Source organism: Suricata suricatta, chromosome 4 (genome assembly GCF_006229205.1).
Source record: "Suricata suricatta isolate VVHF042 chromosome 4, meerkat_22Aug2017_6uvM2_HiC, whole genome shotgun sequence".
NCBI classification, from domain to species: domain Eukaryota; kingdom Metazoa; phylum Chordata; class Mammalia; order Carnivora; family Herpestidae; genus Suricata; species Suricata suricatta.
Window position 1 is genome coordinate 136,204,622 of NC_043703.1, and position 18,881 is coordinate 136,223,502.

The 18,881-nt window shown below is 36.6% G+C and overlaps 1 protein-coding gene and 1 pseudogene across 4 annotated transcripts in view; both read left to right on the forward strand.

Annotated features, from left to right (window-relative positions):
• Positions 1-18,881, forward strand: part of HEATR5B (HEAT repeat containing 5B) — a 97,278-nt gene that overhangs the window by 12,524 nt on the left and 65,873 nt on the right. For all 4 annotated transcript variants that reach the window (XM_029937954.1, XM_029937956.1, XM_029937958.1 and 1 more), the window contains 12 exons: positions 423-594; positions 2,271-2,428; positions 3,371-3,620; positions 6,560-6,715; positions 7,199-7,449; positions 9,034-9,145; positions 10,625-10,777; positions 12,143-12,242; positions 12,544-12,653; positions 13,822-13,985; positions 14,543-14,718; positions 18,012-18,117. In XM_029937954.1, the coding sequence (XP_029793814.1) occupies positions 423-594; positions 2,271-2,428; positions 3,371-3,620; positions 6,560-6,715; positions 7,199-7,449; positions 9,034-9,145; positions 10,625-10,777; positions 12,143-12,242; positions 12,544-12,653; positions 13,822-13,985; positions 14,543-14,718; positions 18,012-18,117 (1,908 nt within the window). The remainder of the gene's footprint in view (positions 1-422; positions 595-2,270; positions 2,429-3,370; positions 3,621-6,559; positions 6,716-7,198; positions 7,450-9,033; positions 9,146-10,624; positions 10,778-12,142; positions 12,243-12,543; positions 12,654-13,821; positions 13,986-14,542; positions 14,719-18,011; positions 18,118-18,881) is intronic.
• On the forward strand, positions 5,193-5,495 carry LOC115290392 (annotated as a pseudogene).

The following is an 18,881-nucleotide window of genomic DNA, read 5'->3' on the forward strand; positions in this document are numbered from 1 at the left end:
CATTTTATTTGTATTTTTCTTTTCAGTTTTCTATTTCAGCTCTTTTATCTTTATTATTCTCTTTTTTTCCCCTGTTTATTTTGTTCTAAATTTATTCTGCATCATCAGTTTCTTACAGGGAAGCTGAGGCTATTGATTTAAGACTTTTCTTCTCTCTAAGACAAGAATTTAGTGTTAAATATTTTCTTTAGTGTACTGAAGACTCAAGGCAGTAAGTTGAGACAATGATAGGGTTAACTTTATTTTCCATCTCTTAAGGATCACTGTGCTTCATTGCCTGATATCTAGTGTCTTGAAAACTGTTTCATATATTTTAATTTAATATTTTGGTTATTTCAGGAGAAAGAGTAAATATGATTCTTATATCTCTGGAAGTGGAAGTTCTAGAATGTAATTTACTTTTTTTTTATTTTTAATTCCAGTGTCTACTAGAACTACAGAATGAAGCTGTTTTCATGTGGACTGCTGAATTGGAAAATATTGCCACTCTCTGCTTTAAGGCTTTGGAAAACTCAAATTATGGGGTTCGAGTGGCAGTATCTAAACTATTAGGAACGGTCATGGCTACAGCACTGATGCCAAAACAAGCAACAGGTATTGTTTGTCAGCTCCTAATGTAGACTATAACAGATATTTGAAGGTATATGGAATTTATCTAAGTGAGCTCTTTCTTACAGACAAGCCGCTCTAAAGTTTTAAATTGTTGACTATCTTTGTCTACTACCCAAATGGAATTTTCCTTGATATCGACATTTTTTTATGATAATAATATATAAGATACTATATATCTAGTATATTGGACATGTAAGCAAGTAAGATTTATGAAATGGTATTGCGTAATCTTCAAGGGACTGGAGTCTGGTACTTTATATGGTTTCTGACTTCCAGTCTCTGATGAGTAGACCCTTCTTATAGTACAGTATTTTCTTTCTTTCTTTCTTTCTTTCTTTCTTTCTTTCTTATGATTATTTTAAGCAGCATCGGAGGCACCCTTGATTTGTCATGTGTCTTGTGCTGTGCCTCACAGTTCCATAGAGATGCCTCAGTGAGGGATGGTTGTGAGTAGATGCTCAGTGAGCCTCCGTCTGCTACTGTCCCCACCCCTACTCCATGTCAATATAGTAGAAGGAGAATCAGATGTCATAGATTCAAGTGCAGGCTCTTATGTTAATTAGCTATGAAACCCTCTGAGCTTTAGTGTCTTTATCTTTAATAATAATAATTTCAATCTGTGCAATTAAATGATGATAACAAGTATCATTTACCAAGTGCTCTGTGCCAGGCAGTGAATTAAGCATATAACAGAATTGTTTCAGTTAATCCTCACAAAAACCCTATGAAGTATAAGTACTATTATTTATTTATTTATTCATTTATTTATTTTTAAATGTTTATTTTTGATAGAGAGGCGTGTGCACACGTGCGCAGGTGGAAGGGGTGGGGGAGAGGGACAGGATCTGAAATGGTCTTTCTGCTGAGAGCAGAGAGTCCAATGTGGGGCTTGAACTCATGAACCTTGAACTCATGAATCATGAGATCATGACCTGAGCCAAAACCAAACTTGGATGCTTAACTGACTGAGCCACCCAGGAGCCTGTATAAGTACTGTTATTTTATAAATAAGGAAGTTGAGGCTTAGAGCGATTGTGTTAATTTATGTTCTGTTAAGTATTCTGTTAAGCATCAGAGCTGAAATTTAAACCCAAGCAGCCAATTCCAAAGTTTATGTACTTAATCATGAACTGTATACCTCTCCTACAGACTTTTTATGAGGATTATGTTTGCAGCTGTTTGTGAAAGGACTGTGTAAAATATGAAGCTCTGTACAAGAGATGGCAAGTCAGCCGCAGTCCAGTGACATTTTAACTTATTGCTAACCATTGTGTAGGAAGCATGGAATTGACAAAGTTTCCTTGCGTCCACCTCAGTTGGGAATGAGGGCTATGATCAGTGACTCCTGTGGGTGTGCTTTGTCCTGGTTGTGTTACATATATCAAGATTAACATTATTATTAGGCTATGTTTGGCATAGATTTGTTGAATTGCGTTTAATATCTAGTTCCTTCCATTTCCTAGCATTTAGCTTCAAAATTGAATTTATTTTTACAAGTATATTGTAAATTTAAAGACTATAAGAAAACAAAAGGACCCTATCTCCTTTGTAGTAAAGAATCCTTAAAAATAATTACTTCAATTTTACGTTAGACTTATAAGTGTTATTCAACTAATAGTGAGATATATTGCTTATGAATTTATTTTTCTTCCTGAAAGTAATGCGCCAGAATGTGAAGCGAGCGACATTTGATGAAGTCTTAGAACTCATGGCCACAGGATTTCTACGTGGAGGGTCAGGTTTTCTAAAGAGTGGTGGAGAAATGTTAAAAGTCGGAGGGTCTGTTAATCGTGAAGTCAGAGTTGGTGTTACACAGGTTTGTAATGTATACGCATAAAAGTGTTCTGTTTGCATCGCTTGTGAAATCTCATGGAACATTCTTACTGATTAACAGTACACACAGATCTTTAATCTTGTCTGGTTTCTTTCAAAACATTTATTTTACCAAATGAATAAATTGGATTCAAATTCCAAATTACACACTTATATGGAAAGATAGATTCTTAATGATGTGTAAATAAAAATAAGCCTTTGTCTGTTTATATAAGTATTCAACAACGTTTTCCCAAATTTTACCTGGCAGAAAACCAGTAAACTATAAAATAATTCAATTTTATTTAAAATTATATGCAAATAGCTTTTAAGGCATTTAGATTTTAATGTTCTCCAATTACCCTGTAGCCAGCCATATTAGTTAATACTTTGATTAGATTTATCATTAATGATTAATCACCAATGTAATTCTGAAATGAATCCTGACTTGGAATTATAATTTCAAAATAATAATCAAATAAGGTATTATGGTTAATGATCTAAGGATAATTAATACACAATAAGACAAAATGTTTCTTTGTGATCTTAATCAAAATCACTCCCAACTATACATTGTTCCTAAAACAAGTGTAAAATAATAGTAAACCATTTTTATCTTACTATCATAAGCACCTATTTTCTAGGTCAATGTTTGTTTAGAATGTGCAAGTTTTCTTAGTCCCATAACCTTTTACCTTCCTCATCATTATGGTGAATTCAGCTTTCCTTCCCTCCCTCTCCACTCTCTTTTTGTGTTTTTCATGAAGCTGTTATCTTAAGAACAGATTTAAGTCCAAGATACTTCCACCAGGTCTCAAGTTTTCAATTTTCTCAGCTTTCATCCCAAATGTATTTTGCGTGCTGTCATCATATATTTCTGTAGTTGCTTTATCTGTAATTTCAGTTCACTTACATAACTTACCTGAGGTTGTATCTTTATTTATAGGCGTATGTCGTGTTTGTGACTACGTTGGGCGGTCAGTGGTTGGAGCGTAGCTTTGCCACATTCTTGTCGCACGTACTGGATCTGGTCTCCCATCCTCGAGCAACGCAAACGCATGTAGAGGCTGTGTACTCAAGACGATGTGTCTCCTTTATCCTAAGAGCTACCGTGGGCAGTTTGCTAGGTGAAAAAGCCCAGATCGCAGCTGCTAAAGAAATATGCCAAGCTATTGGAAAACAGATGAAAGCAGTAGGTAAGAATTGGTATCTTGGTGTGTCTGGTTGAGTAGTCATTTAGTTTTGTATTATTTTTGATAAATATAATAAGTCTGATTCGTTCGTGTCACTTTCTGGACTGTGTTTAACAGTCAGTTTTATTGAGGAGTCTTATTTTGTTATTAAAAAAATACATTTTACAGATTTGGGTAGGATGTTTGAAAGGTTAGGTTTTCTGTTTTATTTCCAGTACCAATCCTGGAAATTAGAGCTCTCTTGGTAAGCTCTATTGTGTTTTGCTTTCTTTAAGGAACAGTATATTTTAATTTTTCTGCTTGGAGCCTTTTTTTTATAAACACAAGTTTGTTTTCCCTCCATTAATAGGCTTACTGTGAAAACATGTCCCATCGTAGGACACACTGAAACCTCAGTAATTCATAATTAAAAGAAATCCTCTTCAAAGAAATGTCCATTTTACAAAATGTTCAGTTTAACAAACAGTTATTGAGTATCTGAGATTTGCAAAGGAGTAATTCAGGGTTTAAATGATGAATGAGATAAAGGTTCCTTGCAATCCAGTTGGCCTGCAATCCAGTTAGGGAACTATATAAGTTAAGGCATAAATTCTGTAGGACAGTTCAGTTTTATTAATTCTAATCAAATTATATTGCCTACTAGTGGTCTTTAGAAATAAGAATTCAATGAAAAGAGAATATTCAGCAACTTATATTTAGAGAATATACATTAAACATTTTATAAAATCCATAAAAGTAAATTCACATATAGTTTTTATTGGTTTAAAAAAATTTTTTTTAAATGTTTATTTTTTGAGAGAGAGAGAGAGAGAGAGAGAGAGAGAGACAGAGCATTAGTGAGGGAGGGGCAGAGAGAGGAGACACAGAAGCTGAAGCAGGCTTCAGGCTCTGAGCTGTCAGCACAGAGCCTGATACAGGGCTCGAACCCACAGACCATGAGATCATGACCTGAGCCGAAGTTGGACTCTTAACCACCTGAGCCATCCAGATGCCCCTTTCATTGTTTATAATAGCTTTCTTAGCAAACCATTTTTAAATGCATAGGGCTAACTAAAAGTTATATGAGTTTTGGATTAAAGGTGTTTAAATTAATAAGGCATCATTCTTTAGGTAGTTTAAAATAATAGTTTGTCCTAGTTTCACAACTTGAAAAATACTTGTACATTGATGTGTTGAAGAAATGTTTGAGTGCCAGAAACACTGCCAGATTGTTGGAATAAAATAGTGAACCAGATATAGATATTACCTGGTCAAGGGGTTTATGGTTTAGTAATCAAAAGGTGGAGTTCATGCATTTCCAAATCCAGAAATAGGTAAAAATAAAGAGGTCCATAATGAAAATTACAGCCTGTAATCTACTAATCTATTCTATTCTATTCTATTCTATTATTATGTATTATATATTTTTTAGTGTGTTAATACACAATGAATACAATAAAGGTAAGTGAGTTTTATAGTCACATAAGTGATACTATTCTTAAGGTCATAGACTAGCCATTTGATTTTTAAAAGAATCTTAAAAGTCATGCAGATGGTGTCACTTGGAGCTTGAGTTGCACGAGGTTTTTGAAGACAATGGCCAGCAGCAAACTAAGAGGGCAAACGTCCAGGAATGGATTTCATATGGCCAGCCAAAAAATTTTAAGACTAAAAACAAAGCAAAACCAGTTACCACTAATCTTAAGAAGAGAAAGATTGTGAATGATGAGAAAGTCAACAGAGTGAATTAAAACTTTTGTAGATATGCAAAAGAAACTTGCATGTTTCTCCAAAGGACTTCCCCTTGAGCCTCTGCAGAAACTGCTGGCTGCTCAGCAGTGTCACCAAATCAAACCTATTAATGTTGATGAAGCGCCAAGATCAAAGGCTCAGTTGTAGTGCACTGGTGATACATCACATACCCCCAAAAGACCAATAAATTAAATGTTTTATACAGTTTTAGTTTAAAAATAAATAAATACAAAAATAAATAAAAATTTTTTTAAATCTTCTCAACTAATCTGACAAGGGGTCTTCAGTTGTCTTATGTTCAATACATTTTAATTCTAGTGAAAGGTCAGGGACGGGGGCAGCAAAGCTAACGGGCCTTTGAGGAACATCTCAGTAAGAAATTCTAAAGCCACTTTCCTTATAGATCTACTCCCTTTCTAGTCAGAAATTTGACAGTGTTGCCGCACTTGAGATAGCAATGATAATAATAAAGTAACAGTAATGGCTGCTGACATTTGCTGAACATGTATTATGGGCAGCATTGTGCTGTCTGCTTTATCTGATTGACTTTTTAATCACCATAGTGCCCGTCAAGAATGGCCCTTAACCCTCTCAGCAGATGAGGAAATTAAGACTTGGGTCAGTGGAGTATCTTGCCCAGAGTCGCACTGCTGATGTGACTGGCAGAGTTGGGACTGGAACCCAGTTGCCTTTCCCCAGAGCCAGTGCTTTTGTGCACTGTGCTTTGCTGCTCTTACTAGAGTTAGGTGTGTTCCGGAAGCAGACAGTATACCCTAGTGCGTATTGAAGTACCGTCGTGATGTCGTTAAACAGTGTTTTTAAGTCACTTCAGTGTTTAGATACACAAGTGTTCTGCTAAGAAATAATTACAGAGTTTTTAATACCCAGACATCAGCTGGTGTAAATGTGATATGCAGATATCAATTGCAGGGCGCCTTGGTGGCTCAGTCAGGTAAGCATCCAACTCTCGGTTTCAGCTCAGGTCATGAACTCAGAGTTTCATGGACTCAAGCCCCGCAAGGGACTCTGCACTGGCAGTGGGCTGCTTGGGATTCTCCCTCTCTCCCTCTCTCTCTCTACCCCTTCCCTACTTCTGCTGTGTCTGTCTCTCTCAAAATAAATAGATAAACTTAAATGTCAGTTGTATAAATCAAAAACGTTATATCACGATTTAATTCACGCACATCAAACAAATGATTGTGTGTTTCCAGAAGCAGTAGTGAATGATACTAGTGGTGAAAACAAATCTGGAGCTGCAGACATCGCAGCAAGCCAGCATGTGATGGTGTGTGCCCTCCAGGAGCTTGGGAGCCTGGTGCAGAGCCTGAACGCCACCGCCTCCCCTCTTATTCAGGAAGCATCTATAGGTACGAGAATTCACTTACTTGCTGGGATTCCTTCCACTATTTAAAAAAGAAAGTCTGACTCCCCGTTAGTTGCTTGTCCTTATAATTAGCAGTTTTCAGATCATTTAGATCAGTTGGGTTTTATTTAAGTTAAGCTTCACTGTGATTGTGAATGTTGGACAAATAGTGGAAGAAAGTTTAGGGAAACAAATAAAGACATCATGGTAGTTTGTAATAATTGGCTCACGTTTGTTAAATATTCATTTAATTTTTACATCATTTATGTTTTATTGATGTAATTATACCATGTTTTTTGTAGAAAATGTTTCTCTAAAGGTCTCTGCTTTTTCTGAGACAATGTTATGCATTTTTTGGCAAAGTTCTGAATGTATCTGGCTAAAACCATAATGATTATGATTTTAATTATCGTGTTACATGTAGTCTTCTAGTTCATGGAATCATTGGACTTTGTTCAAGAGTAATTTTTTGAGTGTTTCTTTTTAGGACTTTTGGAGACGGTGACTTCAGTACTTCTCCATCCAAGTATGGCCGCTCGGCTTGCTGCCGCGTGGTGTTTGCGCTGTGTGGCTGTGGCATTGCCTTTCCAGTTGACACCATTTCTAGACAGGTGTGCAGAACGGCTCAACAACTTGAAGACGTCACCAGAAGCTGTTAGCGGATACAGCTTCGCAATGGCTGCTTTGTTAGGTGGAGTTCATCAGTGTCCATTGGGCATTCCTCATGCCAAGGGAAAGGTACGACAGAGACCACGGAATTACAAGTGCTGTCCTGTGGGCTTTGGTCTTTACCGGAACACCTCCTGAGTTTAATGTTGAGCTGGGTGATCAAATGACAGTTTTGCTATAATATAAAATACAGTGTTGTGTTATTATGGAGTTGACAGACCCTAATTCAAATTTGATACTTAATTCTTTAATTCTGTTGTCTGGGTATAGTATCATTTTATTTTAGAGAAAAAACAAAAACAAAAAACAGATCCTTATCAGTTATTATGTAGAAATCATAGCTTTTCTTTCAGCTTTTAGAGATAAAAATTCACATTGCTCTATTCAAGATATCAAGAGAATATGCTATTGCATTTAGCATTTTGATAATATTAATAGTTGAGTGGTTTTTATGAGTTTTTTTCTTTTTCTTTCTATTATATCTACTAATACTATTGTGGTTTTTTTCTCAAGAATACTAAGCATTTATGTAAATGCTATTTGCAACTTTACATATGTAGATAGGGGCTAGGTTTTTAATTTCTTATTCTTTCTGGGACATTAGGCCCAGATCCATTTGCTCTTATGAGCTCCGTAGCTACCACTCGAGTATCGGCTTCCACCTCCCTTTGTCCTTGTCTCTGATTCCCATGTCTGCAGTCTTTCTCCGGTCTCCCCACACCACTTCCATGTTTCACATTAGCTCAGAGATCCTTAGGGACTACCCAGTGCTCAGAGAATAGAAATCCCTCTGTCTGGTAAAGCGGCACCTCCACAATCTGCTGTCATTCTGCCCATTCGTTCTCCTTTCCGACTGCTCTACTTAGACTAGTCGTCTTGCCCTCTTTCATACCTTTTGAAGCCTTCATGCCTGTGTTCACACAGTAGAATCTCCTCCTCCTTCTTGGTCACATGAACCAAACATATCTATTTGTTCAGAAGCCCAATTCAAGTTCCATCTCTTGCATGAAATTTCCTCGGAGCCACTCCATCTACGATAACCTTTGCCCTTGTGGACCACTCCTGTATCTGTCTTAACTATTTTGTCATTTATTGGTGTGCTACTTGTTACTTCCCATCCCCTGTGACCTCTGTAAGACTCTAAGTGTTGCAAGATAACCTTAATGGCAGAAATATATTAGGAGTTCAACAAATCTTTGAATATAGGATGACTGTACTACCAGTAGTAGCATTTAACAAGTGGTTACATGGACCAGCACTGTTCTGAGTGCTTTGCTGTATTAACTTATTCAATCCTTGCTGGCGTGAGGTTGGCCTTCCTAGTATTCCTGTTTCACCAATGAGGGAACTGAGTGGGGGAGGTTAAGGTGTCCCAGTCAGAAAGCCGGGAAATGACAAAGCTGAGCCGTGAGGTCAGGTGGTCTGGCTCTCTATTTCTCTGTCAACCCCTGTGCTGTTTGGGGTCTCCTCAGAGGCAACAGCACAATCAAGATGCAGTAGGTCTTGATGTTGGCTCTTTTAAAACATGATAATGGGAACAACAAAAAAGAACAGCTGCTTTTTTTTTTTAATAAGCCATACTAGCTCTGTACTTTCTTACTTGGTTTCTTTAACTTGTTTCAGTTAAAATCCAATTCTGAACTTCTCTTGCAGATGGTAGTTAGTATCGCTGAAGATCTCTTACGAACTGCTGCCCAAAATAGCAGGCTGTCTTTACAGCGCACCCAGGCTGGATGGCTGCTACTTGGAGCACTTATGACTTTAGGTATAATTATATCTGGGTAGGATCTTGTCTTACTCTGTAACTGTCAGTAGATTATAAATAAAATGTAATTTAACAGTATTAAACTTCACATTCTAGACTTTGAATGACATGGTAAAATGGTGAAGGTGTTTTTCCTCTCATTTGGGAGTAGATTTCTATTTTTGGTAATTTCTGCTTAAGTACATTTAAGGAGAAAATTGTTAATAAAGTTTCACTTTAAAAAAGTAAAAAACTGTCACCTTCACTATCAGACTAGCTGTGTCTAACTAATTGGCTTAGTGTTAACCAAATGAGGTGAAAGTATGGGGCACATTCCATCCCCAAAGTGACGACAGTGACATGATTTTAGTGAGGTGGTAAAGTCACGTTTCAGTGGTTTTGTTGGTGCTGCTTTTCTGGAGTTACACTTCTCTTTTTCACTTTCCTAAATGCTATGACGTATCTGAGATGCAGGCAAAGTTTAGAACAGAAATGTTGTCATGGTGATGAGGTGTGTCTGCTTTTTGGTTCACATGTCCAACTTCCACTGTAAAAAGCGTGTGTGCGCTACAAAGCGACTCACCACTCTGAGCCTCTATGTTTTAGAAGTTCTACTTTGACCTAGTTTTCTGAAAAAAATAAAGTGGTAAGTCTTCCAGAAATTTATGTTAAATATGTTAAATGGTATGTTAAGGAATTCCTTAGCAGTGTAAATACACGTTCCTACTTTAAACACACTGCTCTTCCATGAAACAAAATGAACCATTATCAGTTGCCCCCAAAATGGAGGAATATATAGGTGATTGGGTGTATATGTTTATATCCATATGTATTTATATAAAAGATATCATAAAATGTGTCCCAGATGTATTTCATAATTGATAACACACAATCCACCATTCTGAAGATAGTTGTGTAATTTCCTTTAAAGTACTTTCTATGGATTTATGTTTGGCTGCTAAAAATGTTGATATTTCATAGGTGAGTTTTATCACGCTTTAATAGACATTTATTTTACTTACTGAATAAAAAACATTTTGAGTTGGGGAGGAAGCGGAGGAAGGTGATCAAAGGTAGAGAATTGGGGGCACAATGTCCGACACGGTGACTGCAGGTGCCCTGCTATGTGACAGACGGGAAAGCTGTTAAGAGACTAGTAAATCCTGAGGGTCCTCATCACAAGGAGAAGGTTTTTTTAATTTCTTTCTTTCTTCCTTTCTTTTTTTTTTTCATTTTATTGTATCTCTATGAGATGATGAATGTTGGCCAAACCTGTTCTGGTGCTCACTTCACAGTACTTGTAACCCAAACCTTCACCTTATTCACTGATGTATGCCAATCACACTGGAAAATAAGAGAAATATTTTGAAGCTCTTAGTGTTATAGATGAAGGTAGAATGAAATGATATTATTATGAAAGCTTGTGTGGGGCTCTTTGACTTTACTTGGGAATGTATGTTTTATGTATGTTTGGTTTTGCATTCTCCTTTTCTCCATTAGGACCATCTGTGGTTAGATACCATCTGCCCAAGATGTTGTTGTTGTGGCGAAATGTTTTCCCTCGTTCTCTAAAGGAATTGGAGGCTGAGAAGGCCCGAGGCGATTCTTTTACCTGGCAGGTAACATTGGAAGGTCGTGCTGGAGCTCTATGTGGTAAGAACTGAAAGGGGTATGCTCCCAGAATATAATTTTATTACAAAAATATTTGTGAGGTTAAGGAAAATCACTGCTTCAAATTTTTATGTTAATGTCTAATGATAAATTCATAGACTTGCAGATTTGAAAAGAAACTTTATATATGACCTAATTTTTTATATTTATTTATTTTTTGAGAGAGAGGGAGCGAGAGAATCCTAAGCAGGCTCCGCCTGTCAGCACTGAGCTCAAACTCACAAACTGTGAGGTGATGACCTGAACCAAAATCAAGAGTCTGACGCTTAACTGACTGAGCCACCCAGGCATCCCATAAATAACCTAATTTTGAGATGGAAATGAAGTGGTGACTCGGAGGAGGAGGATAGCATTAATGGTCAGACAAGAGTTAGAGCCCAGGCCTCTTGACTCACAGTCACTGCAGTCTTCTACCTGTCACAGAGGCACTGTCACCATGTCAGAAACCCAGTAGGTGCTTAAAGGAAGAAGACACTCAGGGTCTCTGAGGTCACTGAGTTGACAGTAAGTCTTCATAACGGACAAACAGCTGTTTCCTCCATCATTATCAAATCTGCAAATGTTGAGATGCATTTTTTTTCTGACATCCATGTTACAAAAATTATGAAAAAAAATTGTTTTTGTTTAGAAGTCAGCAATGTACAGGAAAGGTTCCAGTTTTGTTTCAACTGGGACCTAGAATTACACTGGGTGACTCTGTTCTGTTTTGGTTGGAAAGTGCGTCTTTTTCCAAACCCTGAGAAACCGTGGGGTATATGCTTAAAGCATAAGGGTGGCAGGGCAAGGTGTCACTTCTGTTCCCAAACATCTGAGAGCTGTTTTTGTCTTAGTTCTGTTGCTAAAGAGGCAGCAAAGATACTCCTTCTCACTGAGCCATTTTTTTTTAATGTTTTATTTATTTTTGATACAGAGAGAGACAGAGCATGAGAGGGGGCGGGGCAGAGAGAGAAGGAGACACAGAACCGGAAGCAGGCTCCAGGCTCTGAGCCAGCTGTCAGCACAGAGCCTGATGCGGGGCTCAAACCCACAAACTATGAGATCTGACCTGAGCCGAAGCCGGAGGCTTAACCGACTGAGCCACCCAGGCGCCCCCTCACTGAACCATTTTGTCCACACTTGGTTCTGTCTTGCTTTCTTTGTAGTTATCTGAATTCAGTGATGTTACAGACCTTTAAATTCCCACTCACAGAAATCTCCCTAACAGATATCTTCCCTCCCTACATGTTTCTTTCTTCTAGACTTTTCTAATGATATTTCTCTATAGTTGCAGTTAGTTCTTCATTTGATTTGACCTGATTTCAGAACCTTATATTTCATAATAATTAAGAATTAAACATTTTTACCTAGCAATGAGGAGTTTTGTTGCACATTGCCCTGAGCTCCTAACTGAAGATGTGATTAGAAAATTGATGACCCCAATTGAATGTGCCATGACTATGATGTCACAGTAAGTAAGCGATTATGACAAGTTAACATCCAGTTTTACATATTGATAAATAATATGTTTTGTACTTCCGTCTCATGTCCTACAGGAAACATGTAAAACTTCACTGTTTTAAAATGACCTTAAAATAAAATGGATTGAAATAAAATTGTATTTTATAATGTTCCAATAAAGGTCACAGTATAAACTAAGATGAAATTGTTATACTCGCCAATGTATTTTGACAGTACATTGATAGGTTGCTAAACATGTCTATAACACTAATTCTAGTAAGCTGACACCAACTATGCTTTTGATATTTTAGCATTCCGTCTGTAATTAAAGCCCACGGAGCTCATCTGAAAGCTAGTGCTGCAATGGTCCGTTTAAGACTTTATGATATCTTGGCTTTGTTACCACCAAAAACTTATGAAGGTAAATAAAATTTGCAGTAGCTAATAAAAATTCTCCAGTATACCTTTCCAGTTCTTCACAGCGTCACAGAGTTCTGACCAAGGTTGTCCCCTGACCATACAAAGGAAGACAACCATTTTACTTTTCTTCATATAGAGTAGCGACCTCTCACTGAGCACTTACTATGTTCCAGGTTTGTTCTAATCGCTTTATGTGTATTATCTCCTGTGACTCTACCCACAACTTTATAAAGTAATTCATCTGTATTTTATAGATGAAGAACCTCAGGTTCAGAGAGGTAATGTAACTTACCTAAGTCTGAGGTCTAGTAAGTGGCAGAGCTTGGATTCAGACCCACCTGGTTCAGCTTCAAAGTCTATGCTTTTAATTACTATTGTCAACTGCTTCATATATATTATAATATAGCCAATAGTTTAGGAATCTTGAAAGAGAATAATTACTTTATAGATATCAAATATTACATAAAATGTTAATATTAAAAAAAAGCCATTGATTTGTCTTCAGTTCAGCCATACCCAAGAATTCTGATGTGGTTGGCTTCAGTGTCTACACATCATTGGGTCATTAATAATAAATAATAATCGTGTTGTATTTAGTATATTTAAATAAATATTTAAAGCATTAAAAATATTTAATATATCTCTTAAATTTCAATGTTTAATTAAATTTAAATAGTAAATTTAATAGTTAATATTTTCTCTGAGTTTCTTTGTTACTTTAAATAATTTGGGCTAAAATGCATAATACAATCATAAAAAAGAAAATACTATTATTGTATATTAAAACAGCATTAAAGTATTTGATACAGATTTTTTTTAATGTTTATTTACTTTTGAGAGAAAGAAAGACAGAGGCATGAGCAGGGGAGGGGCAGAGAGAGACACACACAGAATCTGAAGCAGGCTCCAGGCTCTGAGCTGTCAGCACAGAGCCTGGACATGGGGCTCGAACTTACAGACCGTGAGATCATGACCTGAGCTGAAGTCAGACACTTAACTGACTGAGCCATCCCTGTGCCCCTAGATTTTTTTAAAAAAGCAAACAGGGGGACTTAATTATTTTATCCCTGTTTAACATGTTGCTTCTTTTTGTGGACAGTGATTGTAATTTTCATAAAAACTGTTCTTTCATGTCTGATCTGAAGTTCTGGTTTTATTTTTTTTTTTAGGATCTTTCAATGCGCTTCTTAGAGAACTGGTGGCAGAATTCACTCTGACTGATAATTCAGCCAACACAACCACTTCCCTCCTCAGGTCCCTCTGTCATTATGATGACAGTGTTCTTCTTGGTTCCTGGCTTCAAGAAACTGATCATAAATCAATTGAAGACCAGGTAGCAAACTACTCAGGGAATTGAAATACTATGTCATCAAAGGCAATGGGGCTGTTACACATCATCATTTTAAAAGAAAATATTTCAGACTAAAGTTTAATTTATTTTAGTTCTCTTAGACATTTAAAGATCGCTTCCTGGTGGTAGAAAAAAAGTAGTGGAAAATGGTGAATTTCTTATATTCTGTTAAAAAAGAGTTACAAATTCCTCTTTTAATGAGTTTCATGAGTTTAAGTTATTCCTGATATTGTTTTGCATACACATTTTAAGGTGGGCAGTATAAAAATGTTAGAATGAATAAGCATTTTCTTAAAATTATACAAGGTGTTACTGATGGCTTTTTTTAGTTGCCAAATCATGTTTTTATCTATTTAAAAATGTTCAGATTCGATCATTTTTGGTTTTTTCTTTTTTTTTTTAGATTCAGTCATTTTTGGTTTTCTTGGTGATGGTGTTACCTTTTATCCTCCCTCGCATTCTGTTCTTGTTGCCTGATTAATACTTTGTGAGTTTCTTCAAGTAGATTTTGAAAGACTTTTATGTCATTCTTTTTGTAGCTGCAGCCTAACAGCGCATCTGGAAGTGGTGCTCTCGAGCACGACCCATCCTCCATTTATTTACGCATCCCTGCCGGCGAAGCTGTCCCTGGTCCCCTCCCTCTGGGGGTTTCAGTCATTGATGCTTCCGTGGCTCTTTTTGGTGTAGTGTTTCCTCATGTCTCTTATAAACACCGGTTAGTATAAAATCGATCAAATAATTTGAGTTAAATATAAATTATACCCAGAGGGGAGGTGAGTAGGGGGCTGGGTTTAGTAGGTGATGGGGATTAAGAAGGGCATTTGGATGGAAGAGTTGAGTAACTATATTGCACAGCTGAAACGATTACACTATGTTAATAGCTGGAATTTAAATAAAAACTTTTAAAAAATAAAAGCAATAAAATAAAAACTAAAAATACTTTTTTAGTATTTAACATAAATAAAGCTATCTATCAGGAAAACATATATGTAAATTATATTTAAACAATAGATTTTCCCATCTCGGTTACCTGCCATAAGGTGAACTCCTTAAACAATAGGCTTATAAGTTTAATAACGTAAGTGACACATGATGAAAAAAATTGCTTGAAAATTCCACATAATTGAAACTTTTTAAGATTTGGCTCTGTTACTAGCCTCTGGCGTCCATTGTCCTGTGGACTGTCTTAAAACAGCAAGATTTTCACCTTAATAGTTCTTTTGCCAGTGTAGTAGGTTTTCAGTAGATCTCTAATTAGAGACATCAGTTTGCTAACTCTTTTGTTTTTATAACTGAAGAAGTTAATGAGTGTGAAGTCCACTCTCTAATAGTGTTTGTCCGTCGTATGGTTTAGCCTGAAACTTGAGAAACTAAAGTAACAGGTTGTTTTTTTATAGGAGCATTTTTGTTTGCTATATTCTGTGTCCACAGGCAGGATCCCTAATTTTCATAGGCATTTTGTCTATTTATGGCGGTTTTCTGAAAAGGAAGAGTGAAAATGAATTAGTGTAAGACAGATAACTTGTTGAACAAAGTACCCTTTTAAGGGTGCCTAGCTGGTTCAGTCTGTGGAGCATGCAACTCTTGATCTAGGGGTTGTGAGTTCAAGCCCCACGTTGGATAGAGAGATTACTTTAAAATAAAAAATCTTTTTAAGCAATGCTTTTGAAACATTGTTATGTTTGTGTATAAAGATAGCATCAATATAAAAAATAATGTAAATATTGTCTTTTAAAAATGCGTTAGTTTACTTGGTTAATTGCTTTTTAATTTGAGGGAAAAATTTTCAGTGTAAAATTTCACTTTGCCCAGGTATCTTTGAGAACATTTGGTTGCCACATGAATATTGAAGAATATTCAAGGGGAAAGAATCTCCTAAAGCATCTACTTTAATGTCCTTGTTTTAAATCAGGAAATCTAGGTCTGAGTTTGGGGTTTGCCCCGAGTTATACAGCTAGTTATGAGAGCTGTAACTAGAGTCCAGGATTATCTTAACTATATTCAATCACTTTTGTACATCAAGGTGAACTACAAGTAAATAAATTATATTAAAAACTAATAACTTAAATATCCAATGGTGGAGGAATGAGTTGATCTATTATGGAAAGTCAATAGGTTAGAATATTTTTTATACAGATAGTGATACACTCCTTATACAGTGTTAAATGATAAAAGTAAAATAAAAGGCAGGAAATGACCCCAGTTTGGTACTGTAAAGAAAAGACCTGAGAGGCGCCGGGGTGGCCCAGTCAGATAGGTGTCCGACTTTGGCTCAGGTCATGATCTCATGGTTTGTGAGTTCCAGCCCTGCCCTGGGCTCTCTGCTGTCGGCACAGAGCCTGCTTCAAATCCTCCACCTCCTCCTCTCTCTGCCCCTCCCACTCTCAAAAATAAATAAACATTAAAAATTATTTTAAAAAAACCTGAAAGAAGATGTATCTGAGGGTAAGAATAGTTATGTCTGGATGGTCCTTTTTTGTTACTTATATTCAAATTAAATGGAACAAATATTTTATAATGAAAAAACGTTTTTTAAAATGAGGTTTTTAAAAAGGTTACGTATTTGAGGTCGGTTATCGGTAAATCATGCTTCTGGTAGTGTCGGGGATCCTGTGTGTCTTCTTGAGTGTGTTCTTGAAAGCAGGGTGAATGAATGATGCCCCCTTCCTCATCCATAGAAGATGTGGATCTATGTCAGAGTGAGTGGTAGTCAATGTTAGCCCCAGTAACTCTCATTGGAGTGCCTACTGAAAGAATTAGATGATTTCTTCCTATGTGATTTTTTTTTTAATTCTTTAAAAAAAAATTTTTTTTTAATGTTTTATTTATTTTTGAGACAGAGAGATTCAGAGCATGAGCGGGGAGGGGCAGAGAGAGAGAGGGAGACACAGAATCGGAAGCAGGCTTCAGGCTCTGAGCTGTCAGCACAGAGCCTGATGCGGGGCTCGAACCCACAAACGTGAGATCTGACCTGAGCCGAAGTCGGAGGCTCAACCAACTGAGCCACCCAGGCGCCCCTTCCTATGTGATTTCTGCAGAACACTTTGACCTGAGACCTGTGGCCTAGGGAGATCCCCCTTAGGAAGATCCTGATTTCCTACTCTAAGTCATAGTTATTTTGGTACTGAATCCAACTTCCTGGATTCTTTTGCCCATCTGCTTTATTTTTAGAAGAATCTAAAATGATCTCATTCTCTTTTCTCAGAATAGTCTCAGATGGCTGTGACTTTTTTTTTCTGACTGTCTCATTTAAAAAAATTGAAGTAAAAAAAATTCACTTCTGATTTTTTACATTAAAAAAAAATAACCAAAGCTAAATCCCTTTATAAACCCCCCAGTTAGCTTCTGAGAATAGGACATGAGGTACAATTTTCTTCCATTAATATTTTTTATAGTTATTTTTGAGACAGAGCATGAGTTGGGGAGGGGCAGAGAGAGAGGGAGACACAGAATCTGAAACAGGCTCCAGGCTCTGAGCTGTCAGCACAGAACCCGACGCAGGGTTTGAACCCATGAACCGTGAGATCATGACCTGAGCCAAAGTTGGACGCTTAACTGACTGAGCCATCCAGGTGCCCCAAGAGTGTATTTTAAAAGAAGAAAAAAAATTCTGCCACATTTAAAATTTTCCAACTTAAAAATCTTCCACACATAATTAACAATCACATAATTAGTGATTGTTAATTCTGTTCAAGGAATTTTGAGCACCTACTGTATGCCAGGTACTTTGTTAGATGCTGGTGTTAGTGTTAGCACTGAAATTATGACCTTATTTGGTTCATTGCAACTTAATACTTAGTCTCTTGCCTGGTTCCAGTTAAAAACCACATGTCCCTATATCAATTCAGGAGAGGAGATCTGTTTTGAACCAGCTATAGGAATGAAATAAAAATGAGACAGCCTGGGGCATTATTTGTTACCAATTAGCTTATATCTTTTTATGTATGTTTCTTGAGCCATATTTGAATAAAAGGTTTTGCTGATGTGATCTTTATTCTATTACTACAGATTACAAATGTTGGACCACTTTGCTGAATGTGTTAAACAAGCTAAAGGTGTCCGTCAGCAGGCTGTGCAGCTCAATATTTTTACTGCTGTTCTTAGTGCACTAAAGGTATTCACTTTTATTCTGGGGGTGCCAGGGTGGCTCACTTGGTTGAGTGTCTCCTGATTTTGGCTCAGGTCATGATCCCACTGTTGTGGAAAGAGCTCTGAGATGGGCTCTACACTGCATGTGGAGCCTGCTTAAGATTCTCTCTCTCTCTCTCTTTCTCTCTCTCACCCCCCGACTTTGGCCCCTCTTCCCCCACTTGAGCACGCACATTCTCTTTCTCTCTCTCTCAAATAAAATAAATTTTAAAAAATAAATATTCTGAACTAAGATTTAATTAATGCCTTTAATAAGGCAAGTATATCTAGACCATTATGATGATTGAATGTATATCACTTGAAAACTATGTTTTTATGTTAAATTATTACAAACTATTAGGCTCATTGCAACTAAATAAGTGTTTTTATATTTTAATAATGCTAAAGTTCATTTTTTGATCTGCTCTTTCAGATTTTATAAGTTCTCATAAGTTCTTATAGAATTTTCAAAGATGTCTGACTAATGAAATCTGATATTCTACTTAAAGTTAACTAGATAAAGTTTATGTCTTGTGCAATTCCTTTAACATTTTGAACCTTGGTTTCTACATGTTTGAAGTGAAATAACCAATATCTTCCTTATCTCTGAGTTCATGCACTATTTTATGCAGCCTACAGCCTCTCATGACATACTTGAAAATTTTTTTATATTATTCAGCACTAAGGTTATTATAAGGTTTTACTGTTAAAATGACAACAAGTACAAATCTTTAAATGGGCATGAATTAA